The sequence below is a fragment of the Hypanus sabinus genome, chromosome 23, assembly GCF_030144855.1.
Source record: "Hypanus sabinus isolate sHypSab1 chromosome 23, sHypSab1.hap1, whole genome shotgun sequence".
In the NCBI taxonomy this organism is placed as follows: Eukaryota; Metazoa; Chordata; class Chondrichthyes; order Myliobatiformes; family Dasyatidae; genus Hypanus; species Hypanus sabinus.
In genome coordinates this window covers 59,791,370-59,816,207 of record NC_082728.1, presented here as the reverse complement: position 1 = coordinate 59,816,207, position 24,838 = coordinate 59,791,370, and the positions used below count along the sequence as shown (strand labels likewise).

The 24,838-nt window shown below is 42.8% G+C and overlaps 1 protein-coding gene across 4 annotated transcripts in view; it reads right to left on the bottom strand.

Annotated features, from left to right (window-relative positions):
- tmem104 (transmembrane protein 104) overlaps positions 1-24,838 on the bottom strand; it is a 215,193-nt gene that overhangs the window by 145,042 nt on the left and 45,313 nt on the right. For all 4 annotated transcript variants that reach the window (XM_059948961.1, XM_059948962.1, XM_059948963.1 and 1 more), the window contains exon 5: positions 10,103-10,211. In XM_059948961.1, coding sequence (XP_059804944.1) covers positions 10,103-10,211 — 109 coding nt within the window. The remainder of the gene's footprint in view (positions 1-10,102; positions 10,212-24,838) is intronic.

Below are 24,838 nucleotides of genomic sequence, written 5' to 3'. Positions count from 1 at the left end.
TCTTTGTTATGCTAACTGGTGAGAGAGTGCTTTCTCTCGCAGCTTGTTTGGGTTATGATAACTGATAATGGGGATTGTATTCATTTGTTAACCAATTGGGATAGTTGTTATTCTCACTTGTGGGTCCATGAGCTGTGGTTTCATGGGTTTTTGGGGAGTTGGAGAGGAGATAGCGAGGAAGGTGGACGGTGCTGGAGGTGCTGCTGGTCGATCACCAAGGATGGTCCCAGGCGCACGGGTCGTGGAGGTCGGAGAAGATCGAATAGTGGACCGAAGACTTTGATGGTTGAGCTCCAACGATTGTGCACTAATGGACCGAACCCTGATAAGTTCTGGCGCCTTTTCTTTCATATATATTGTATCACTATTAATCACTTAGTTCTAGTAAGATTTATAAAGTGTATTCTGTAAATGTACATGGTGTGCGGTTTGATATTGTGTGTGTGAGTTTGTACCAGCGTGCATTTCACAACATCCACATATATGGGAGGCGCGGTTTGGCGGGTGGATGAATTTTCCCCTAGATATACACCAGCTGATCGCATAGCGTTACATCAGCTTATATATTAAAAATTAAGGAAGATATAACAAGATGGAACCTAATTCCTTTGGAACCTAATCTATTAAAATGAATATACTGCCCAGACTATTACATCTCTTTCAGAGCCTACCAATAGAGATTAACCAAAATCAATTTAATGAACGGATCAAGATGCTATCAAGATATATATGGCAAGGAAAAAGGCCAAGAGTTCCTCTCAAAACTTCGCAATTAGCCAAGGAAAGGGGGGATAGGGCCTACCTTCTTTTAGAGATTATTATTTTGTAGCACAGTTGAGAGCTATGATATGCTGGTATAACCTATCGTATGACACTCAATGAAAAAACATTGAGGAGGGGATACTTTTCATCCCCATACAGGCAATTTTGGCTGATAACAACCTACAAAGTTACTTAAATACTAGTGATAACCCATGGGTGAAATGGACTCTTAAAATATGGAAAACTATTATAAAAGAATATAAACTAGAGAGAGTTCAATTCTTAAATGGTGTGCATAGGACTCAGATTTTACGCTGAATAAACTGGATGCTAGATTTAAGGATTGGACAGCTAAAGGAATAACAGCTATTTACAATATAATGAAAGAAGGAACACTGTTCAGTTTTGAAGTGCTCAAAGAGAAACACATATTAGAAAAACAAGACCTTTATCAGTATTTACACAAGCATATAATTCAGATAATAGTAGTAGAATCACTTTAAGCGTGTACTGTATAAGGGTTTGTCAAATCTTAAGACACAGTCAACTTCATACATTAAAACAAAATGGGAGAAGGAAGGAGGGATAATAATATCTGAGGAAGAATGCACAATAGTATAGAGGTATCAATGGAAGTGTACCAGTTCACAGAAATGGAGGGAGTTTGGGTTGAAAAACTTGATAAGATATTTTATTACATCCTCTCAGAACTCCCATTATGATAGTAATTTCCCTGTTTGCTGGAGAAGTTGTGGAAGTCAAAATGAAAACCATTATCATTTTTTCTGGGAATGCCCTGTTATCAAAAACTATTGGGAGTGGGCTACATAATGCCCTACAAGACATCTTTAAATCTGAAATACCCTTAGAGAGCAAGACCATATATTTTGAGTATATACCTCAAGAATGTTTGAAAAGAGATAAATATTTAATGAATATACTGCTGGTGGCTGGTAAAAAAGACCTTTACCAGGAAATGGTTATCACAGGAGATCCCAACTTTAAATATATGGATGGAAATTACAATGGACATTTACAAAATGGAAAAGATAACAGCATCTGTTAATCATAAGTTAGAACAATTGGATTCATATTGGGAAAAATGGTTTAACTACATAACACCTCATAGGCCTGATTTTATTCTCACAAGTCAATGAATATGTTGTAAAAAAAAAGATCACTCCCTACTTTGTATGTAGTTTTCTTACTTCGCTTGTTCTTTCTCTCCTCTCCTTTCTCTAAGTGTGTACCTCAGATAATTATTATGTGGAGATTTGTGGCATATATGACTATATGATATATATGTACAGTATCTGAAATACATCTTATGGAAATGTTTGTTTGATGATAAACTTAAATAAAAAATAAATTACAAAAAAAAAGATAGATGGACAGACAGCTAGTGTTGAAGAAGAAGGGAAATGGTGTGTATTTAATATTTCTATAATATTTGAGTAATATTGAAAATACATCATTTGATTAAGTATTCTTTATGCATAATTATCAGTTATTTGTAAAAGTATGTGAATGGCATCTGTCATTATGGCATCCCATCATAAGTGCACAACTCAAAGTAAAGAACAAAGTAGACACACATCTTCTGGCTCCCTAGCTTTTCCTTTTAACTAGTTTTGTGTTTTGCAGTTACAAGGCGTAACAGTAGCGATGAGGAAGTTTTAAATGAACCTAAGATGATTACCTATCTATTGAGCTCAATCAACAAGATGTTTGAATTTTAAAAGAAAGCACAACACATGCTTCTTCAGAAAGGGACAGAGATAGTATATTTTCTTTTTAAAAAGCAGAAAATGGTCAAAATTCACATTTGTTCCCACCACTGCCTGTAAGGAGTTTGTATGTTCTCCCCCTGACTGCGTGGGTTCCTCTGCATGCTGCAGTTTCCTCCCACAGTCCAAAGACATACCAGTTGGTAGGTTCATTGATCATTTAAACCATCTTGTGATTAGGCTAGGGTTAAATCGGGGGATTGCTGGGCAGCACGGTTCGAAGGACTGGAAGGACCTGTGCTATATCTCAATAAAGTGAGCACCGGTTGATTAATAACAAAAAAAGCAGAAATGGATGGTTACATCAGAAAGATAGATGCATTCGATTGTTCAAGAGGTGTATATTGAATGGGTTGAGCAATATTTTGAAGTAAATTAAATAGCCACTGCAAATCTAGTGGCAGTTTTGCTGAGTGTAATAGATGGAAGAGCATACAGTTTACGTAAAAGTTTAATTGCTTCAATTAAACTGGTCGAAAAGAGCTTTGTTGATATTGTGAAAGTAATGCAGGCACATTTAGAATCAAAACCATTGTTGATTGCAAAATGCTTTGGGTTTCATAAGCATTGTCAAAAAAGAAGGGGAGTGTATGTGGCTGAATTGAAATAATTGAGCATTGCCATTTCAGTGACAGGGTTAATGATGCACTGAGAGATAATTTTGTTTATGGAATCTTACAAGAAAGCATTTTAAAAAGGCTCCTAGCTGAAGCACAACTTCAGCAGTTGAAATTGCTGTATCAATGGAAACAGCAGAAAGCGATGCGATTGAGTTGCAGTTAGTGAGTGTGAACAAAACTGCAGTATCTAAACAGATCAATGCCTCTTATCATCTTATACACCTCTATCAGGTCACCTCTCATCCCCAATCGCTCCGAGAAAGGGCTGAATTCACTCAACCTATTCTCATAAGGCCTGCTCCCCAATACAGGCAACATCCTTGTAAATCTCCTTTGCACCCTTTCTATGACTTCCACATCCTTCCTGTAGTGAGGCGACCAGAACTGAGCACAGTATTCCAAATGGGGTCTGATCAGGGTCCTATATAGCTGAAACATTACCTTTCGGCTCCTAAACTCAATCCCACAATTGACGAAGGCCAATGCACCAAATGCTTTCTTAACCAGAGTCAACTTGCGCAGCTGCTTTGAGTGTCCTGTGGACTCGGACCCTAAGATCCCTCTGATCCTCCACACTGCCAAGTGTCTTACCATTAATACTATATTCTGCCATCATATTCTACCAAAATGAACCACTTCACACTTATCTGGGTTGAACTCCATCTGCCACTTCTCAGCCCAGTTTTCCATCCTATCAATGTGCTGCTGTAACCTCTGACAGCCTCCACACTATCCACAACACCTCCAACCTTTGTGTCATCAGCAAATTTACTAACCCATCCCTCCACTTCTTCATCCAGGTCATTTATAAAAACCACAAAGAGTAAGGGTCCCAGAACAGATCCCTGAGGCACTCCACTGCTGACTGACCTCCATGCAGAACATGACCTGTCTACAACCACTTTTTGTCTTCTGAGGGCAAGCCAGTTCTGGATCTGCAAAGCAATGTCCCCTGGGATCCCATGCCTCCTTACTTTCTCAATAAGCCTTGCATGGGGTACCTTGTCAAAGGTCTTGCTAAAATCCATATACACTACATCTACTGCTCTACCTTCATCAATGTGTTTAGTCACACCCTCAAGGAATTCAATCAGGCTCGTAAGGCAAGGCCTTTGACTAAGCCATGCTGACTATTCCTAATCATAATATGCCTTTCCAAATGTTCATAAATCCTGCCTCTCAGGATCTTGTCCATCAACTTACCAACTACTGAGGTAAGACTCACTGGTCTATGATTTCCTGGGCTATCTCTACTTCCTTTCTTGAATAATGGAACAATACCCGCATCTCTCCAATCCTCTGGAATCTCTCTTGTCCCCACTGGTGATGCAAAGATTATTGTCAGAGGCTCAGCAATCTCTTCCTCGTTTCCCACAGTAGCCTGGGGTACATCTCATCCTGTCCTGGTACCTTATCCAACTTGATGATTTCTTAGAGCTTCAGCACATCCTCAATATCTACATGCTCGAGCTTTTCAGTCCACTATAAGTCATCCCTACAATCGCTAAGATCCTTTCTCGTAGTGAATACTGAAGCAAAGTACCTCTGCTATCTCCTCTGGTTCCATACACACTTTTCCACTGTCACACTTAATGGGTCCTATTCTCTCACGCCTTATCCTCTTGCTCTTCACATACTTGTAGAATGCCTTGGGGTTTTCCTTAATCCTGTCCGCCAAGGCCTTCTCATGGCCCCTTCTGGCTCTCCTAACTTCTTTCTTAAGCTCCTTCATGCTGGCCTTATAATCTTCTAGATCTCTATCATTACCTAGTTTTTTTGAACCTTTCATAGGCTCTTTTTTACTTGACTAGATTTACAACAGCCTTTCTACACCACGGTTCCTGTACCCTATCATCCTTTCCCTGTCCCACTGGAACGTACCTGTGCAGAACTCCACGCCAATATCCCCTAAACATTTGCCATATTTCCTCTGTACATTTCCCTGAGAACATCTGTTCCCAATTTTTGCTTCCAAGTTCTTGCCTGATAGCTTCATATTTCCCCTTACTCCAATTAAATGCTTTCCTAATTTGTCTGTTCCTATCCCTCTCCAATGCTATGGTAAAGGAGATAGTGGTTATAATTCTATCTTCAAAATGCTCTTCCACTGAGAGATCTGACACCCGACCAGGTTCATTTTCCAATACCAGATCAAGTACAGCCTCTCCTCTTGTAGGCTTATCTACATATTGTGTCAAGAAACCTTTCTGAACACACTCCACCCCATCTAAACCCCTTGCTCTAGGAGCATGTCAATCGATATTTGGGAAATTTAAATCTCCCATCACGACAACACTTATTATTACATCTTTTCAGAATCTGTCTCCCTATCTGCTCCTCGATGTCCCTGTTACTATTGGGTGGTCTATAAAAAATACCCAGTAGAGTTATTGACCCCTTCCTATTCCTGACTTCCACCCACAGAGACTCCGTAGGCAATCTCTCCATGGCATCCACCTTTTCTTCAGCCGTGACACTATCTCTGATCTACAGTGCCATACTCCCAGCTCTTTTGCCTCCTTCCCTGTCCTTTCTGAAACATCTAAAGCCTGGTACTCGAAGTAACCATTCCTGCCCCTGAGCCATCCAAGTCAGAATGGCCATGACATCATAACTCCAAGTACTGATCCATGCTCTAAGCTCATCTGCTTTGTTCATAATACTCCTTGCATTAAAATAGACTCATCTCAAACCATCAGTGTGAGCGCGTCCCTTCTCTATCACCTGCCTATCCTCCCACTTGCACTGTCCCCAAGCTTTCTCTATTTGTGAGATAACTGTCCCTTCCTCCGTCTCTTCAATTTGGTTCCCACCCTCTAGCAATCGTAGTTTAAATTCACCCCAATAGCCTTAGCAAACCTCCCCGCCAGAATATTGGCCCACTAGGATTCAAGTACAACCCGTCCTTTTTGTACAGGTCACTGCTGCCCCAAAAGAGGTCCCAATGATCCAGAAATCTGAATCTCTGCCCCCTGCTCCAAACCCTCAGCCACACATTTATCCTCCACCTCACTCTATTCCTATACTCACTGTTGTGGCACAGGCAGTAATCCCGAGATTACTACCTTTGTGTTTCTGCTTCTCAACTTCCTTCCTCCCTGTAGTCTGCTTTCAGGACCTCCTCCCTTTTCCTGCCTATGCCGTTGGTACCAATATGTACCACAATCTGTGACTGTTCTCCTTCCCACTTCACGATATTTTGGATGCGATCTGAAACATCCCAGACCCTGGCACCTGGGGGGCAAACTACCATCCACGTTTCTTTCCTGCGTCCACAGAATCGCCTGTCTGACCCCCTAACTATAGAGTCACCTATCACTGCTGCCATTCTCTTCCTTTCCCTGCCCTCCTGAGCCACAGGGCCAGACTCTGTGCCACACGTATGACCACTGTTGCTTCCCCCAGGTAGGCAATCTCCCCCAACAGTACTCAAGCAGGAGTACTTATTGTTAAGGAGTACAGCCACGGGTGCTCTCTAGCATCTGACTCCTGCCCTTCCCTCTCCTGACTGTTTCCCACTTTTCTGTCTCCCCAGGCCCCGGTGTGACTACCTGCCTATAACTCCTCTCTATCACCTCTTCACTCTCCCTGACCAGACAAAGGTCACGGAGCTGCATCTGCAGTTCCTTAACACTGTCTCTAACGAGCAGCAGCTCAATGCACCTGGCGCAGATGTGGCCATCCGGGAGGCTGGGAGTGTCCCGGACTTCCCACATCTGACACCAAGTACAGAACACTGGCCTCACACACATACTTCCTGTCTGTAATCCACACAGATAACCTACCTCCCCTCAACCCATTATCGCTGAAGCCCTGTTGAGCCAAAGCCTTCCTACTCTGTCTCCCTCTACTCCGGCGCCCACTCTATAAAGCTGCTTCTTTTTAAAACTTCTTGCTGTACTCACTGGCTGATGTTCATGCACTTCTGCAGTCGTGCTCCGATCAAACCGCTGAAGAAATAACCGTCTCTTTTTAAACTATCCTCCCTACTCTCACTAGCTGACATCCACGCACTTGCGCAGTTGTGCCCAGTTCCAATTGCTGATGAAATAACCCCACTTTTACCAGCACTGAGATGAACTTGCCCTTGACAGGGGTTGCCTCATGTGGGGATTGAGAGTTGTTGTACCATCCAAGCTGAAAGCTAAAGTGTTGGAAGAGCTACATGCTGGTCATCTAGGTGTGATCAAAATGGAAGCATTGGCTTGAAGCTTTGTCTGGTTGCCTGGGATAGAATAGCAGATCGAACAGCAAACCATGCACTGTCCAGGAGGCCAAGTCCAAAAGATCCCAAGATCAGCACCTCTCCATCCCTGGCACTGTCCTGGCAGAGGATTTGTGTGGATTCTGTCGAACCATTCATGGGCACAAATTTCTTGATAGTAGTAGATGCAGCTACAAAGAGGCCAGAAGTGGTCCCAATAGCCTCCACTACAATCTTGCACACTGCTGACGTGTTGAGAAGCCTTCTTTCGAGGGCTGGTGATCCAGAACACTCAGTCAGTGACAGTGAACCACAGAACAGTTTCAGTCATTCTTGAAAATGAATGGAATAAGACATATTGCATCAGCACCATGCTGCCCAGCTTGGTGGAAAGGTTTGTCCAGAGTCTATCGAACGCACTGCGAGCAACATCAGCAGAACACACCACACTGACACTGAGTCAGAAGCTTGCCAATTTCTTCCTTGCATGTCGCAGTGCAGCACACTCCACAACCAACAACTCACCAGCTTTGCTGTTCCTGGGACAGGCCTTGTGTTCACACTTGGATCTTCTTAATTCCAATCACAGAAGACAATGCAGGACAGACAGCCGAGAGAAATTGAGGGCTCCTCAAACAAAGAGATTCGATGATTCGCTCCTGAACAAGCAGCCCTGGCAAGGGACTACAGAGGTGATCAAAAGTGGGTACCTAGGATGATTAAGGACAGAACTGGACCACTCTCCTTCACAGTAGAGATTGCGTCTGATGTCATCGGAGGTGACAAATTATATTGATCACTTGAGGAGAGCAGAGTCAACTGTTAAAGAAGAAAGGTGCCCACACTGTCAGAACCTGAGGTCCCAAAATCAACTCCTAACAATCACCACAGAGGAGGCCCCAGAATCTGAGGTTGTGAATTCTATATTGAGTTGGAGTTTTATAGTTAAGCAGGGAGGAGTATTTCTGTAATATTTGAGTAATACTGTAAATATGTTATTGGATTAAGTACTTTTTGTTATTTACAAAATTATTATGGATTATATGTAAAAGTATGTGAATGGCATAAGTCATTACACCACCATGAATTAAGTGCGTGCCTCATTAAAGACTGAAGCAGACGAAAATCTCCATGTTCACTATGTTTTTCTTTTGATCAGTTTTATGTTTTGGAGTTACAAAACATAACATAGACTATTTTCTATGGCAAGAAAATTCAGAAAGCAGAGGTGCAAAGGGTCTTGGAAGTGCTTGTGCAGGATTCCCTAAAGGTTAACCTGCAGGTCGAATTGGCAGTAAGGAAGGCAAATGCAATCATAACACCACGGGAAAGGTTTCACTGCTTATTGCATACTGAAAGGCCTGGATAGAGCGGACATGCAGCGGGTTTTTCATTAATGTAGGGGGTCTAAGACTGAAGGGCACAGCCTCAGAATATAAGTATGACCTTTTAGAACAGAAATGAGGAAGAATTTCTTTCACTTGAGGGTGGTGAATCTGTGAAATTCATTGCTAAAGAAAGCTGTGAATGTAGTTAAAGCAGAGGTTAATTGGTTCTTGACTAGTCAGGGTGTCAGGGGTAGAAGGCAGGAGAATGGGACTGAGAAGGATAATAAATCAGGCAAGATCAAATGTTGAAGCAGACCTGATGGGCTGAATGGCCTAATTCTGATCCTATATCTTACGCTATTCTCATTTCTCCTCAATCCCTGCCAATGATTCTACAAATTAATTCAGGACCAAGGCATTGCAATTAACTTTTGCAATGGGAATTTTGTTTTATTTTACTCTCTCTAGGCTCACTGCATCCTAAAGTAGCCAATATCTGTAATGCAGTGCCAGAGGTGGTGTTAGGATCAGATACAACCAAAAGGGAATTAGACATTAAAATAGGAAAGGCACAGAAGAATATGGTCCTAGAGTGCAAGTGGGATAGGTGAAGATGAGAAAAAAAAGGTTGGCATTGGCACAGTGGGCTGAAGGACTCATTTCTGTGTTGTATAACTCTGACTCTAATCTCTGCCTGTAACCACTTTCTGATCCAGGCAAAATCTCAAACTTGCAGTGTTTCCAACACTTTCAGTACCAAGTACAGCATACAATTCTGATTAGCACATTTTAGCAAGGATGAGAAAGTCCTTGAAAGGGAGTAGAAAAGGTTCACTCAAATGGTTCCAGAGAAGAGGATTTCAGCTGAAGGTTAGTTAGGATGCTGGTTTGGGCAAGGAATCCTTATTTGCAGGCAGTTCAAAGAGCAGAGCCACAGGTTCAAAATGATGTGCTGAAGGTACAAGGGGAATATGAGCAAAAGCTATTTATGCAGAAAATTATTATGATCAGCGCCTCACTGTCTTTAAAGGTGGTGGAAACAGATAACTTGGAGCTTTCAAAAGAGAATTGAATGAGCTCAAAAGAAGATAATTTGAAAAAGGGATGGTCAGGATTTTGTTTAATTTGTATACAAGCTGTGAACATCACCAACATCCCCACAGTTACAAACTACCCCATATAAGGGAGAATCCAGGGCTCGTCTAAAGAAGGGTATCTCTACAGCAAGAGCTAATGCATTGATGAAGGAATCTTATTACAAGCAACCTCATTATTTCTTGACCACTGCAACTTATGTAATTTGGGCGAAGTTGCCGTAACGATTAATTTGCAGATTTTAGTTAACATTTCTGTACAAGAGGGTTAATGCAGATCACAAAAGTCATTTCCCTGAATACTCACGCACTGAGAGAATAGGCCTTGTCTCTGACCGTTCAGGACCATCCAGCAGCCCAACCTCACTCCTAGCATCCTCATCACAGGAATCTGAAGAGGCATCACTATCATCCACCTTTAATGCAAAAACAATAGTGATTGCAACTTACAGCATATGTAGTTTTGTTTTGATGTTCACATGAATCTTACAGCTCCAAAACAACCGATTGGTATTTACCATGTGTTTGAGACTAGCACTTTGCTCCACTCACTAAAATAGGTGGCAGCCATGTGTGGTGGGAGTCAGAGATGCAGATATTGCAATCCTCCCTGTCTTCCTTTCCTGACATGCACAATATGCCCAGGGGCATCTTGCTAGAGGAAACCTGCACTTAGAACAAGAAGCTTTGGCCAGTTGAGCTGAGGCCTATTTACTGTCCCAGCACCCACAAATCTCCCAGCTAGAAAATTCTTAAGATTGACAACCCTCAGAAACAGCTTTTGCTCGTCGCAGTCTTACGAGAACAATCCTACAACATTTCTCTCCTGGCTCCAGACTTGCTCCTCATGACCCACTTAATAACAACATTTGAAAGGCATTTGCATGGATACATGGAGAGTTCAAGTTCAAAGGAAATTTATTCTCAAAGTACCTATACTGCACATTACCATATACAACCTAGTGGGCGTACCCAATAAAGCCAAAATCCATAATGGAGTCAATAAAAGACTGCAGCAACTGGTCATACAATCAGTGTACAGAAGCCATTAAACTGCACAAAGAAATAATAATAAATAAACAATAAATGTGAGGACATTAGAGGAAGAGTACTTGAAAGTGAGTGCATAGGTCGTGGGTACAGTTCAGTGAGGGGTAAGCGACCCTTTGGTTCAAGAGCCTGATGGATAATAACTGTTCCTAAACCTAGTGGTGAGAGACCTGAGCCTCCTGTACGTCTGAAGAGATAACACTGAGTAATTAAAGTTGCTGACCCTCTCCACCTCTGATTCCCCAATGAATACTGGCTCATGGATATCTGGTTTCCTCCTCTTGGAGTCAATAATCCACCTCCTGATCTTGCTGACATTGGGTAAAAGGTTGTTGTTGTGGCGCCACTCAGCCAGTTTTTCAAACTCCCTCCTATATTCTGATTTGTCACTACCACCTTTGATTCGTTCAATGACAGTGGTGTCATCAGCAAACTTGAACACGGGATCCTGAAAAATGCACCTTTTGTTTCCGGATGTTCCAGGGTTGAGTGATGGGGGACAAGGAAATAGCAGAATAACTGAATGAGTATTTTGCATCTGTCTTCACCATGGAAGGCACAGAATGTTAGGGGTCAGAAGTGTGTGAAGTTACCATTACTACTGAGAAGGTTCTTGGGAAGCTGGAAGGTCTGAAGGTAGATAAGTCACCTGGATCAGATGGTCTACATCTTGGGGTTCTGAAAGAGGTGGCTGAAGAGATGGATTCCGGTATGATATTTATTATAAATATTAATATTTATTATATATATATATTTATTATAAATGTCTTATTGTAATATTTATTATGAATTACTATAAATGCACATTTGAACGGAGATGTAACGTAAAGATTTTTACTCCTCATGTATGTGAAGGATGTAAGAAATAAAGTCAATTCAATTCAATTCAATTTTGGAAGACTGCAAAATTATAAATGTCACTCAACTCTTCAAGAAGGGAGAGAGGAAGAAGAAAGGAAACTATTGGCCAGTTTGTCTGACCTCAACATTTGGGAAAATGTTGCAGTCGATTATTAAGGATGTGGTTCAGGATACTTGGAGGCACATGATAAAATAAGCTGTAGCCAGCACTGTTTCCTCAAAGGTTTTGTTAACATTTTTGGACTACTTTTACTGTGCCCATGGTCTGTTTTTTTTTAATCCATTATGCTATTGTTTGCATTGTTGTAACTATGTGGTTTTGTGCAAGTCTTGTAGCTTTAGTTTTTGGTTTGTTGGGTGTTAGGGTTGGTCCCCTGACTTAATGTGTCTGGGTAGTCTTGTTTTGTCTGGTGGGTTTGGAGCTCCTTTCCAGGGAACGCACTAAGACGGTAGCGCGATATTAATACGCAGCAGCCTTTCCGGACTCTGGATTGCCAAACGTTATGTGGATTTTCTGGTGTAGTCTGTTTTGTCATGTATTTTTGTGATATCATTCTGGAGGAACATTGTTTCATAGTTAAACTGCATTGCATTTGTGGTTTCTAAATGATAATAAACTGAAACTGAACTGAACTGAACTGAAAATCTGGCCTGACAAATCTGTCCGAATTCTTTGAATAACAAGCAGGATAGACAAAGGAGAATTGGTTGATGTGTACTTAGATTTTCAGAAGGCCTTTCGCAAGGTGCCACACGAGGCTACTTAACAAGTTAAAGAATCCATGGTATTACAGGAAAGATACTGGTGTGGATAAAGCTGTACTGACTGTTAGAGGGCAGAGAGTGGGAGTAAAGGGAGACTTTTCTGGTTGGCTGCCAGTGACTAGTGGTGTTCCACAGGGGTCTGCATAGGAACTGCTTCTATTTATGTTATATATCACCTTCAACACATCACTAAGGAATTAGTGAGTTTCGGAGATAGGTACAGACAAAAGGCTGGGGAGTCTTTTGCCTGATGATAATTGAGGATATGTGGGGGGGGGGGGGGGGAAATACCAGAGTGATCCTACCTAACAGAGAGGTGGGTGTCTTAGGAAGCCTATTGTCCCAACACACAATCAATAACTCCCTGCTTGCTTCCCCTGAGCATGGTTCCAGGTAACAGCAGCAGTTAGGTATCCCACTCTGACAGAATGAAATTTCGAACCCCAAGTAGAATGGAGCACAGTAGAGCTGGGTACTCAAGCTCTATGCCAGTGGGTTCTTATCACAGAAATATACCCACCAGAGAATGTTGAATTAACTCTGGAATGGTGGGACACATAATTAGTTCGGCTATTTTTTCCATAAAAGGTGCAGTGCTGTCTTTAATAGCAGCAGCTGTTGGTCATTCTATAAGTGCAGTGATTCAATTATTACAAGGTTTAGAGTATGTAGAAAAGGGTGCCTGTGCCAGGTATGGAAGTTAGATAAGCAGACAGGGAGGGCGGATCCTGCATTTCTTTGTGGGATATGTTTTTAGTGTTGCTTAAAGCTGAGTTTCAGGAGGAGCAGGTAAATAGGGTTCCTACCCCAAACCTCTATGCAATGTGGAGGAAGTACTCTATGGAAAAGCAAAAAAGTGGAAGGATCATTCTTCAAGTCCTCGGCAGATAAAGGCTCCTTTTGTCCTCTGCCAGATTCCTGCCATTCCATTCAGGATTCCTTACAAAGGATATCAGCTAACATTCACCAGCAATGAGAATCTGGGGGGTGGGGTTAGCACATACATGCTTCGTTGTTATAGAAAGGGGGTCACTCAACCTGCATCTCCCCTCTTCCCTGTAAATAGAGTGAGAATGATTTGAATGTGGAGAAACGGGAGAAGAGAGTGGGGAGTGCGGGAGAGAGTGGGGTGTGTGAGAGTGGGTTGAGTGTTGGGTCCAGCCCAGTTGCTTTTTCCTTATCACCAACAAGAAAAAAGTGGCAGATGCTAGAAATCCAAGCAACACACACAAAATGCTGGAAGAACTCAACTGGCCAGGCAACATCTATGGAAACCAGTACAGATGATGTTTTGAGCTGACACCCTTCGGCAGGACTGGAGGTAAAAAGCTGAGTAGATTAAAAGGTGGGGGGTGAGGGGGAATGGAGAGCGAAACACAAAGTGATAGGTGAAAGCTGAAGAACAGTCCATGTTGCAAGCCTACACCAGTGACCTCTCCTACACTACATCGACAACTGCATTGGAGCTGCTTCCTGCACCCATGCTGAACTCGTCGACTTCATCCACTTTGCCACCTGGTCCATTTCCAACACTTGCTTCCCCTTTCTCGATCTCATTGTCTCTATTTCTGCAAACAGTTATCTATTGATGCCTATTACAAAGCCACAGACTCACCGCTACCTGGACCTCCGTCTCCGCCGCATCTGCTTTCAGGATGAGGCTTTTCACTCCAGAACGAAGGAGATCTCCTCCTCCTTCAAAGAAAGAGGCTTCCCTTTCTCCACCATCAGCGCTCATCTCAACCGCATCTCTGCCATTTCACACACATCTACTCTTACTCCATCCTCCCGCAACCCTACCAGGAATAGGGTTCCTATTGTCCTCACCTACCAGCCTCCGCACCCAGCACATAACACTTTGCAACTTCCGCCATCTCCAATGGCACCACCAAGCCCATCTCCCCCCCCTCACTTGCTGCCCTCCACAGGGGTCGCTCCCTAAGTGGCTCCCTTGTCCATTCATCCCTCCCCACTGATCCCCTCCTGGCACTTATCCTTGCAAGTGGAACAAGTGCTACACCCGCCCCTACACCTCCTCCCTCACTACCATTCAGGGCCCCAATAAGTTCTTCCAGGTGAGGTGACACTTCACCTGCGAGTCTGTTGGGGTCATCTACTGTGTCCGGTGATCCTGTTGTGGCCTCCTGTATATCTGTGAGACCTGATTAGATTGGGAGACAGCTTCACTGAGCACCTATGCTCTGCCCACCAGAAAAAGCAGGATCTCCCAGTGGCCACCCAGCTTAATTCCACTTCCCATTCTGATACGTCTATCCATGGCCTCCTCTACTGACATGATGAGGCCACACTTAGGTTGGAGGAACACCACCATATATTCCATCTGGATAGCTTCCAACCTGATGGCATAATCGTCAATTTCTTGAACTTCCAGGAATGCCCCCCCACCTCACCATTCCCCATCCCCTTTCCCTCCCTCTCACCTAATCTCCTTGCTGCTCTCTGGTGCTCCTACCCCCTTTTCTTTCTTCCACGGCTTTCTGTCCTCTTCTCTCAGACTTCCCCTTCTCCAGCCCTGTATCTTTTTCACCAATCAACTTACCCAGCCCTTCCCTTCATCCCTTCCCCTTCAGCTTTCACCTTGTGTTTCTTTCTCCCCTCTCCTCACCTTTTAAACCTACTCCTCAGATTCTTTGTCTCCAGTCCTACCGAAGTGTCTCGGCCCTAAACATAGACCTTTTTCCATAGATACTGTCCAGTCAGCTGAGTTCCTCCAGTATTTTGTGCATGTTGCTTTTTCCCCTATCAGTTGTTCTCTGATAAGTGCTTTTTGTCTGTGAGAAATTAACAGATTGTTTTCCCCTTGGGAAAGAGTGACCATAATATGGTGGAATTCTTCATTTAGATGGAGAGTGACATAGTTAATTCAGAAACAAAGGTTCTGAACTTAAAGAAGGGTAACTTTGAAGGTATTAAACGTGAATTAGCTAAGATAGACTGGCAAATGATGCTTAAAGGGTTGATGGTGAATATGCAATGGCAAGCATTTAAAGATCGCACGGATAAACTACAACAATTGTTCACCCCAGTTTGGCAAAAGAATAAACCAGGGAAGGTAGTGCACCCGTGGCTGACAAGGGAAATTAGGAATAGTATCAAGTCCAAAGAAGAAACATATAAATTAGCAAAAAAAAGTGGCACACCTGAGGACTGGGAGAAATTCAGAGACCAGCAGAGGAGGAGAAAGGGCTTAATTAGGAAAAGGAAAAAAAATTATGAGAGAAAGCTGGCAGGGAACATAAAAACTGACTGCAAAAGCTTTTATAGATACGTGAAAAGAAAAAGATTGGTCAAGACAAATGTAGGTCCTTTACAGTCAGATACAGGTGAATTGATCATAGGGAACAAAGACATGGCAGACCAATTGAATAACTACTTTGGTTCTGTCTTCACTAAGGAGGACATAAATAATCTTCCGGAAATAGTAAGGGACCGAGGGTCTAGTGAGATGGAAGAACTGAGGAAAATACATGTTAGTAGGGAAGTGGTGTTAGGTAAATTGAAGGGATTAAAGGCAGATAAATCCCCAGGGCCAGATGGTCTGCACCCCAGAGTGCTTAAGGAAGTAGCCCAAGAAATAGTGGATGCATTAGTGATAATTTTTCAAAACTCCTTAGATTCTGGATTAGTTCCTGAGGATTGGAGGGTGGCTAATGTAACCCCACTTTTTAAAAAAAGGAGGGAGAGAGAAACTGGGGAATTATAGACCGGTTAGTCTGACATCGGTGGTGGGGAAAATGCTAGAGTTGGTTATCAAAGATGTGATAACAGCACATTTGGAAAGAGGTGAAATCATTGGACAAAGTCAGCATGGATTTGTGAAAGGAAAATGATGTCTGATGAATCTTATAGAATTTTTTGAAGATGTAACTAGTAGGGTGGATAGGGGAGAGCCAGTGGATGTGGTATATTTAGATTTTCAAAAGGCTTTTGACAAGGTCCCACACCGGAGATTAGTGTGCAAACTTAAAGCACACGGTACTGGGGATATGATATTGATGTGGATAGAGAATTGGTTGGCAGACAGGAAGCAAAGAGTGGGAGTAAATGGGACCTTTTCAGAATGGCAGACAGTGACTAGTGGGGTACCGCAAGGCTCAGTGCTGGAACCCCAAGTTGTTTACAATATATATTAATGATTTAGACGAGGGAATTAAATGCAGCATCTCCAAGTTTACGGATGACACGAAGCTGGGCGGCGGTGTTAACTGTGAGGAGGATGCTAAGAGGATGCAGGGTGACTTGGATAGGTTAGGTGAGTGGGCAAATTCATGGCAGATGCAATTTAATGTGGATAAATGTGAGGTTATCCACTTTGGTTGCAAGAACAGGAAAACAGATTATTATCTGAACGGTGGCCAATTAGGAAAAGGGGAGATGCAACGAGACCTGAGTGTCATTGTACACCAGTCATTGAAGGTGGGCATGCAGGTACAGCAGGTGGTGAAAAAGGCAAATGGTATGTTGGCATTCATAGCAAAAGGATTTGAGTACAGGAGCAGGGAGGTTCTACTGCAGTTGTGCAAGGCCTTGGTGAGACCGCACCTACAATATTGTGTGCAGTTTTGGTCCCCTAATCTGAGGAAAGACATTCTTGCCATAGAGGGAGTACAGAGAAGGTTCACCAGATTGATTCCTGGGATGGCAGGACTTTCATATGAAGAAAGACTGGATCGATTAGGCTTATACTCACTGGAATTTAGAAGATCGAGGGGGGATCTTATTGAAACGTATAAAATTCTAAAGGGATTGGACAGGCTAGATACAGGAAGATTGTTTCCGATGTTGGGGAAGTCCAGAACGAGGGGTCACAGTTTAAGGATAAAGGGGAAGCCTTTTAGGACCGAGATGAGGAAAAACTTCTTCACACAGAGATTGGTGAATCTGTGGAATTCTCTGCCACAGGAAACAGTTGAGGTTGGTTCATTGGCTATATTTAAGAGGAAGTTAGATATGGCCCTTGTGGCTAAAGGGATCAGGGGGTATGGAGAGAAAGCAGGCACAGAGTTCTGAGTTGGATGATCAGCCATGACCATACTGAATGGTGGTGCAGGCTTGAAGGGCCAAATGCCTACTCCTGCACCTATTTTCTATGTTTCCATGTTTCTATGAAAGCATGATCACACTTTCTGAGTAAGTCCGTCTCAGGTTTATGAGGTGTCCAACCACATTCTGTGGAGTTAGTAGTCTTGTCTCTGGGATCCTACCAGATGCCATAATGGGGAGTACTGAGTAGTCTCCTCTTCTCAGAATCCAGAACAGCTTACGCCTGCTGCTGTTTTGTGGGTTCAGAATGGTGAGCACACATTGCTTTACAATGCCAGTGATCACCATTAGGGTTCAAGTCCTATCGCTGCCTGCAAGGAATTTATATGTTCTTCCCATGACTGTGTGGGTTTCCTCCAGGTGCTCTGGTTTTTCTCCCACATCCCAAAGAAGTATGATTAGGGTTAGTGAGCTGTGGCCATGCTATGTTGACGCTGGAAGTAGGGTGACACTCACGATCATTGCTGAGTTGATTTGATGCAAATGGCGCATTTTACTGTATATTTTGATATGTGAAATCTTTATCTCCCACTTGTGGCTAAAGGGATCGGGGGTATGGAGAGAAGGCAGGTACAGGGTTCTGAGTTGGATGATCAGCCACCTTCAACCCAGAGTACGGTAACAGTCTTAAGGGACTGCCTTAATAGCCCTGGTGGAGTGAGTGCTTTAAGTGCTGGTATTTCCTTGCATACAATTTATACATTTGGAATGTCCTGACTCAAAGTGATTTCCTCACAGTGCTGGTGTAGGTGGTATAAGGTGCAAGGTGGATGGCAAGTAGGAGCAGAAACAGTATCCTGGGATGACCATGTCCACACCAAATGGTGTCGTAAAGCTGGGTGCTTGTTGGAAGCTGAATAGCACTTACTGGATATGCAGTTCCTTGGCCTACCTGTTGTTCCCACAGGGTGGTGTGGTTGAAATGTGGTACTGTATGTATGCCAGCCCAGTGCCCTGGATGAGCACCTTGGGAGAGGGCTATTACAAAGGAAGGGTGCTTTGAATGATAGCCTTTCTCAGCACGGTACAGCCTGCCTGTCCCAGCAACTGATGCCTTTGATTACCTGCTCATAAAGGAAGGTGCCACTTGTACTCATTGGTTAGAGATTCTGCACCTACATTCCTGATGGGTTAGTGAACATGATGGGTTGATACGAGGAAATCTGCAGATGCTGGAAATTCAAACAACACACACAAAATGCTGGTGAAACGCAGCAGGCCAGGCAGAATCTATAAGGAGCAGCACTGTCGACGTCTCAGTCCTGACGAAGGGTCTCAGCCCAAAACGTCGACAGTGCTTCTCCTATAGATGATGGGTTTATCATTTCTCAGAGTCAGTATGTAAAATTAAGTGAGGGACCAGCTCATTGGCTATTACACTCTGGGGTTGGGCTGGTGGCTTTTGGGGCACAGGAAGGCTGATGGACTACTATAGTATACTGTGAAGTGACTGTTGGGTTTACAATACTGGGTATTGTACTCGTGACACATGTAGAAAGTTGGGAATTTGTGAGAGTCTTACTAGTCTGAGGTTTGGATGATCGCGTTCTCAACTTTCGAGGGGTGGTGTGCCTTATTTTGATTGTCAAAAGTTGTTTCCATTGTGATTGGTTAGTCTAGAAACCGCAGCTGCTTTTCCCGTTGGAAAATGGTGTTCAGTTTCAAGTATCCTGGGTATGTAAAATAAGACATCTTCCTTTGTTTAAGGCAACATGATTGGGAAGGTGTGCTCTGCATGCACTTTTAACTAAGTATGTTTGTTGAGTATTCAGCTTTGTGGTGTCTGTAACGGGGAACATAAACGCTTAGTCAAATTTTTAATGATTAATATACCTTTTTGAAGTCAGCGCATTTCCTGTCTCAATTACTGGACTTGTGAACCTGATTCAACATTACATGGGCATATAACATAAAATGAAGTGGTCTCAACACTGTGAGACACCACTAGTCACCAGCAGCCAACCAGAAAAGGCTCCCTTTTTCCCCTAATCTTTGTCTCCTGCCAATCAGCCAATGCTCTATCCATGAGCTCTTAATTTGCTAAGCACAGTGGTAGAAATGGTTAAAATTAGTATAGGATGACCATTCTGGAGCAGCTGGACTTAAAAGATTGCTGATGCGAGTAGAGAATAACCTTGGATAAGTCCAAAACCAGGAACTCCAGTTAATAAGATACTAGACCCCTGGGACCAGGAGGGAGGGTGCATCTGGGGGTAAATTATGAGTCCTGATAACAGGGAGCAGGGAGAACTCTCAGACTTGCATTCAGAGGTAAATCATGAGTTCTGATAAAGGGAACAAAGAGGATTGCTGGACTCGTGTTGAGAGACAATTGACATGTCTTTTAAACGACTGATCATGTACTGACCGTGGAATGCTAAACAAAGCTGTGTGAAGTTGTTTGTCTTGCTGCATATATATGAACTTGGTACAACCTAAAAATCAGAGTTCTGGTGGTGGTGGAGACTGCTGCAGACTCTCCATGATATCATGTTAATAAGCTCTTAAAATGGAACTCAAAATCACTCTGGTGATCTCAGTTAGTGTTTCCATGACAGGCACCTTGTCAAAGGCCTTCTGAAAATCCAAGTGCACAACATTCACCAATTCTCCTTTGTCTATCCTGTTTGATATTTCTTCAAATAATTCCAACTGATTTGTCAGACAATTAAGGAAACCATGCTGACTATGGTCTATTTTATCATGTGCCTCCAAGCACTCCAAAACCACATCACTGACAATGGACTCCAACATCTTCCCAACCACTGAGGTCAGACTAAGCGGTCTATAATTTCCTTTCTTCTGCTTCTGTTTCTTCTTGAAAACTGGAGTGACATTTACAATTTCCATTCCTCAGGAACCATGCCAGAATAAATTAATTCTTGAAAGACCATTACTGATGCCTCCACAATCTCTTCCAGCCACCTCTTTCAGAAACCTGGGGAGTACACCATCTGGTCCAGGTAACTTACCTCCCTTCAGACCTTTCAGTTTCCCAAGAATATTCTCCCTAGTAATGACAACTTCAAACACTTCTGCTCCCTGACACTCTCAAATGACTGGCATACTGCTTGTGCTCCATTATTTTTTCTCCAGCATCATTTTCCTGTAGTTCGATATCTACCCTTGCCTCTCTTTCACACTGTATGTATCTGAAGAAACTTTTGGTATCCTCTTAATATTATTGGTTAGCTCACTGGAGTATTCCATCTTTTCTTCCTTTATTACTTTTTTGGTACCTTCTGTTGGTTTTTAAAACCTTCCCAATCCTCTATTAACTTTGGCCAGCTCCCCTCTGTAATTCCCTTTGCTCCACTGTAATACTGCTACATTTGACTTGAACTTCTCCTTCTCAAATTGCAGGGTGTACTCTATCATATAATGATCACTTGCTCCTACAGGTTCTTCTACCTTAAGCTCGCTAAACAACTTCAGTTCGGTGCATAACACCCCATCTCAGAATAGCTGAGCCCCTACAAAGCTATCTCGCAGATATTCTAGAAACTCCCCCTCTTGGGATCCAGCACCAACCTGATTTTCCAATCTACCTGCATATTGAAATCCCCCATGACTATCGTATCACTGCCCTTTCAACATTCACTTTCTATCTCCTGTTGTAATTTGTAGACCACAGTTAAGGAGTCTATATATAACTCCCATCAGGGTCCTTTTACCCTTGCAATTCCTTAGCTCTATCCACAATGATTCCACAGCTCCCAACCCTATGTCACCTCCTTCTACTGATTTGATTTCATATTTGTATCAAAAGAGCCATGCCACCACGTCTAACTGCCTGCCCTTTCGATATGTTAAGCTCCCAGCTATAATCTTCTTTCAGCCATGATTCACTGATGCCCACAACACCATACGTGGCAATCTGTAACTGTGCTACAAACTCATTTACCTTATTCAACAAACTGCACAAATACAAACCTTTAAAATTTTGTCTGCATTTTACATTGCAACTTACCCTGTTAGCTGCAATTTTGCCCTATCATCAGCCTCTCCTTGCTAGCAGTATCACTACACATGCCTCTCTGTGTAAACCAACAGCCTCATCGTCAGCACTATCACTCTGTTTACAATGCCCCTGTCAAATTAGTTTAAGTTTTCCTGGTACTTTTCTCCTAATGACAGAAACTAGTTTATGTTCCTCCTGATATCAGGCTCCTTGATAAACTATTATTTTCTGAAGATCAATCCAAGGTAATTATTCAGAACTCTGAAAATTTTTCCTATTAATTCCTGCCTGATCCATTTAATATTCAACTTTTATTTTGACACTCTCTTCCTATGAATCTACAAAACTGAGTTGTCCATTTTTGTATTTGCTAACCAGTCTTGTGCTCCAGCTTCTCCCTCTACAAATTACGTCCTTTTTATTTTTTGCCCTTTCATCTGTTATTATTTTTTGCAATAATTTACACCTTTTTTCTTCTCCAAGGTCTCTTAGTTATGATTAAAGACCCCACTGATGCTGCCAAACCTGCTGGATATTTCAAGCAGTCTCTGTTTCAGATTTCCAACAAATGTTGGTTAAAGCCTGGTGGAATACAGAGAGGATATAACTTAGCACATCTTCTTACGTAGACTTGTGAGGAACATGAAACAATTGCTAGGAAAGTTGGTGAGACAGTTGTATCAATACCTTTGAAAAGGCTTTAGCTGGGCAGTCCAGAGAAAGCAACTGCAGGTTTCCTGGGGAGCAACCTGGGGATTCCTTGAAAGGGATGGAGCATGGGGACTCGCAATTCTATTCTTCCAGGAATCTGTATGACCTGAATGGCCAACCAGCCTGTTCCTATGCTCAGACCATGTTTTATGAAAGATAATTTAGCTATAATAATCATCTAAATTTAAAAAGGCAGACCAACCAACATCAGCTTAGGCAATGGATACGGATATCAATGGTATGCAAGTCACACTGGATACGGATATCAATGGTGGGCAAGTCACACTGGATACGGGCATCAATAGTACGCAAGTCACACTGGATACGGGCATCAATGGTAAGCAAGTCACACTGGATACGGGCATCAATGGTAAGCAAGTCACACTGGATACGGGCATCAATGGTAAACAAGTCACACTGGATACGGGCATCAATTGTGGACAAGTCACACTGGATACGGGCATCAATTGTGGACAAGTCACACTGGATACGGGCATCGATTGTGGGCAAGTCAACTGGATACAGGCATCAATTGTGGACAAGTCAACTGGATACGGGCATCAATTGTGGACAAGTCACATTGGATATGGGCATCAATGATATTCAAGTCAACTGGATACGGGCATCAATTGTGGACAAGTCACATTGGATATGGGCATCAATGGTACGCAAGTCACTACACATCTTTAGCAGCTGGGGTTTAAACAGGCATAGCAAGAGCCTGAGATAATCCTCAATGTATATTGTGCAAGCTGTTCTAGATCAACTAGAACCAGCAAAGGGAATTGCTATTGGCCACAGGGCAGAGTTGTGTTGTACCATAAAGCCTTCGAATGAGATCTGGGAGAAAGCATGGGTACCCCACAAAATCACTTCAACCCACTAAGGAACAAAACCATTGACTTCTACTGCTTTATTTGCAATCAGGAACAAGGAGGACATTTAGTTGTGCTCTTTAGAGCCAACACTATTTTGTAGATAATGCAAGATTTCCTGAGATCTGGTTGCATGCACGTTTTGGGCAAGAGCTGCTATGTGGAACAGACTTAATTCTGAGAATGTTCAAAGCTGCCAAGTTCTGGAAAACTTGGGCAGAACCTTTAGATGGACTAGAATGGGAGCTACATGGGATGACACACAAGACACAAAGTAGAGCTGGAGAAGTACTGACAAGGCAGCTCAGTAGCTGCAAGTACTGTGAATGGCAAAAACAGCACATGGAAAAGAAACGCCCTGCATGTGTGCACAAGGTGGTTGGACAACCACTTGTCCACAGTGCACAATGAAAAGGACATCAGACATCAATGGAAGGACTAGATCAGTCATGCAAGAACAGCCATATCCAGAGCAGCAGATAACAAGTGGGGTTAGTTCTGTGGAATGAACAGCCATCGTGTTTGTCTACCCCAAAGTGACAGCACATTGGCAACAACAGTGTCAATTAGAGTTGGAGCTGCCCAGTCCAACTCATGCATGCCAATCAGGTTGTCTACCTGAACTAGTTCCTCTTGCCTGTGTTTGAACCACATACCTCTAAACCTTTCCTGTCCATGCAGTTGCCAAGTTATTGGGTATATTTAAACCAGAAGTTGACAGGTTCTCAATTAGTAAGGGTGTCAAAGATTACGGGGAAAAGGCAGGAGAATGGACAAATAAATCAGGCAAGATTGAATGGTGAAGCAAATTCAATGGGCTGAATGACCTAATTCAGCTCCTATGACGTTCTATGGCGTCTACCGCTTCCTCAATTGACTTAGAGCAGTGGGCAACGTCCTCCTGAGCAAGCCACCAGTCTTGTAAGGGATCCCCTCCACTGTCTCCATTGCTTAGCCAGTTTACTGGTCTGGAAATCGAGTAGCTTGGGCATTTTTTTGTTCCCTGGTGTAATATATCATTTGAATGTTTCAGCTTGGACTCTCTCCCCACACATTTTCATATTTACCTTCAGGTAGAGTCTAAATTTCAGTTTCATTATCCAGCATCACCTGAATACTAGTAAAGTGCTTTTATTTAAATGAAACAACTGTATGTGCGAATTAAGAAGTGAATAAAGAATCTTTTCAAGGTCTAAGCAGGACAGAATATCTCTAAGCCATTCAGCATGAGTGGCTGGGGCAACATCTCTCCACCTAAGAGGGGCCTGGCCAAAAGAGAGGCAAAAGACAGTGTACGACATTTAGTCGGACTCAGAGGCGTGTCAACCTCTCCTGAGGTGCCAAAAAGAGCAATCAGAGGGTCAGGTTCCAAATAGTAATTGAGTATATGGAATAATGTTAGAAAGACATTTCCCCAGTATTTCTCCAAGCCAGGGCAAGTCCAATACATATGAATAAGGGAAGCCTCGTCCCCTTTATAGTTGTCGCAACAGAGACTAATGTCTGGATAGATATGTGATAATTTAGTTTTAGACATGTGAGCCCTGTGTATGACCTTAAACTGTAACAGGCAGTGGCAAGCACATAAAGAAGTTGAATTAACTGACTTGAGAATTGAATCCCATACATCATCGGACAAAGGAAAATTTAAATCTTTTTCTCAGGCAGTTTTAATTTTGCCAAGGGAGGGTGCTCGCCTCAAAGTTGCTAACTGATCTTGAATAGTAGATATTAAACCTTTACACAATGGATTCGT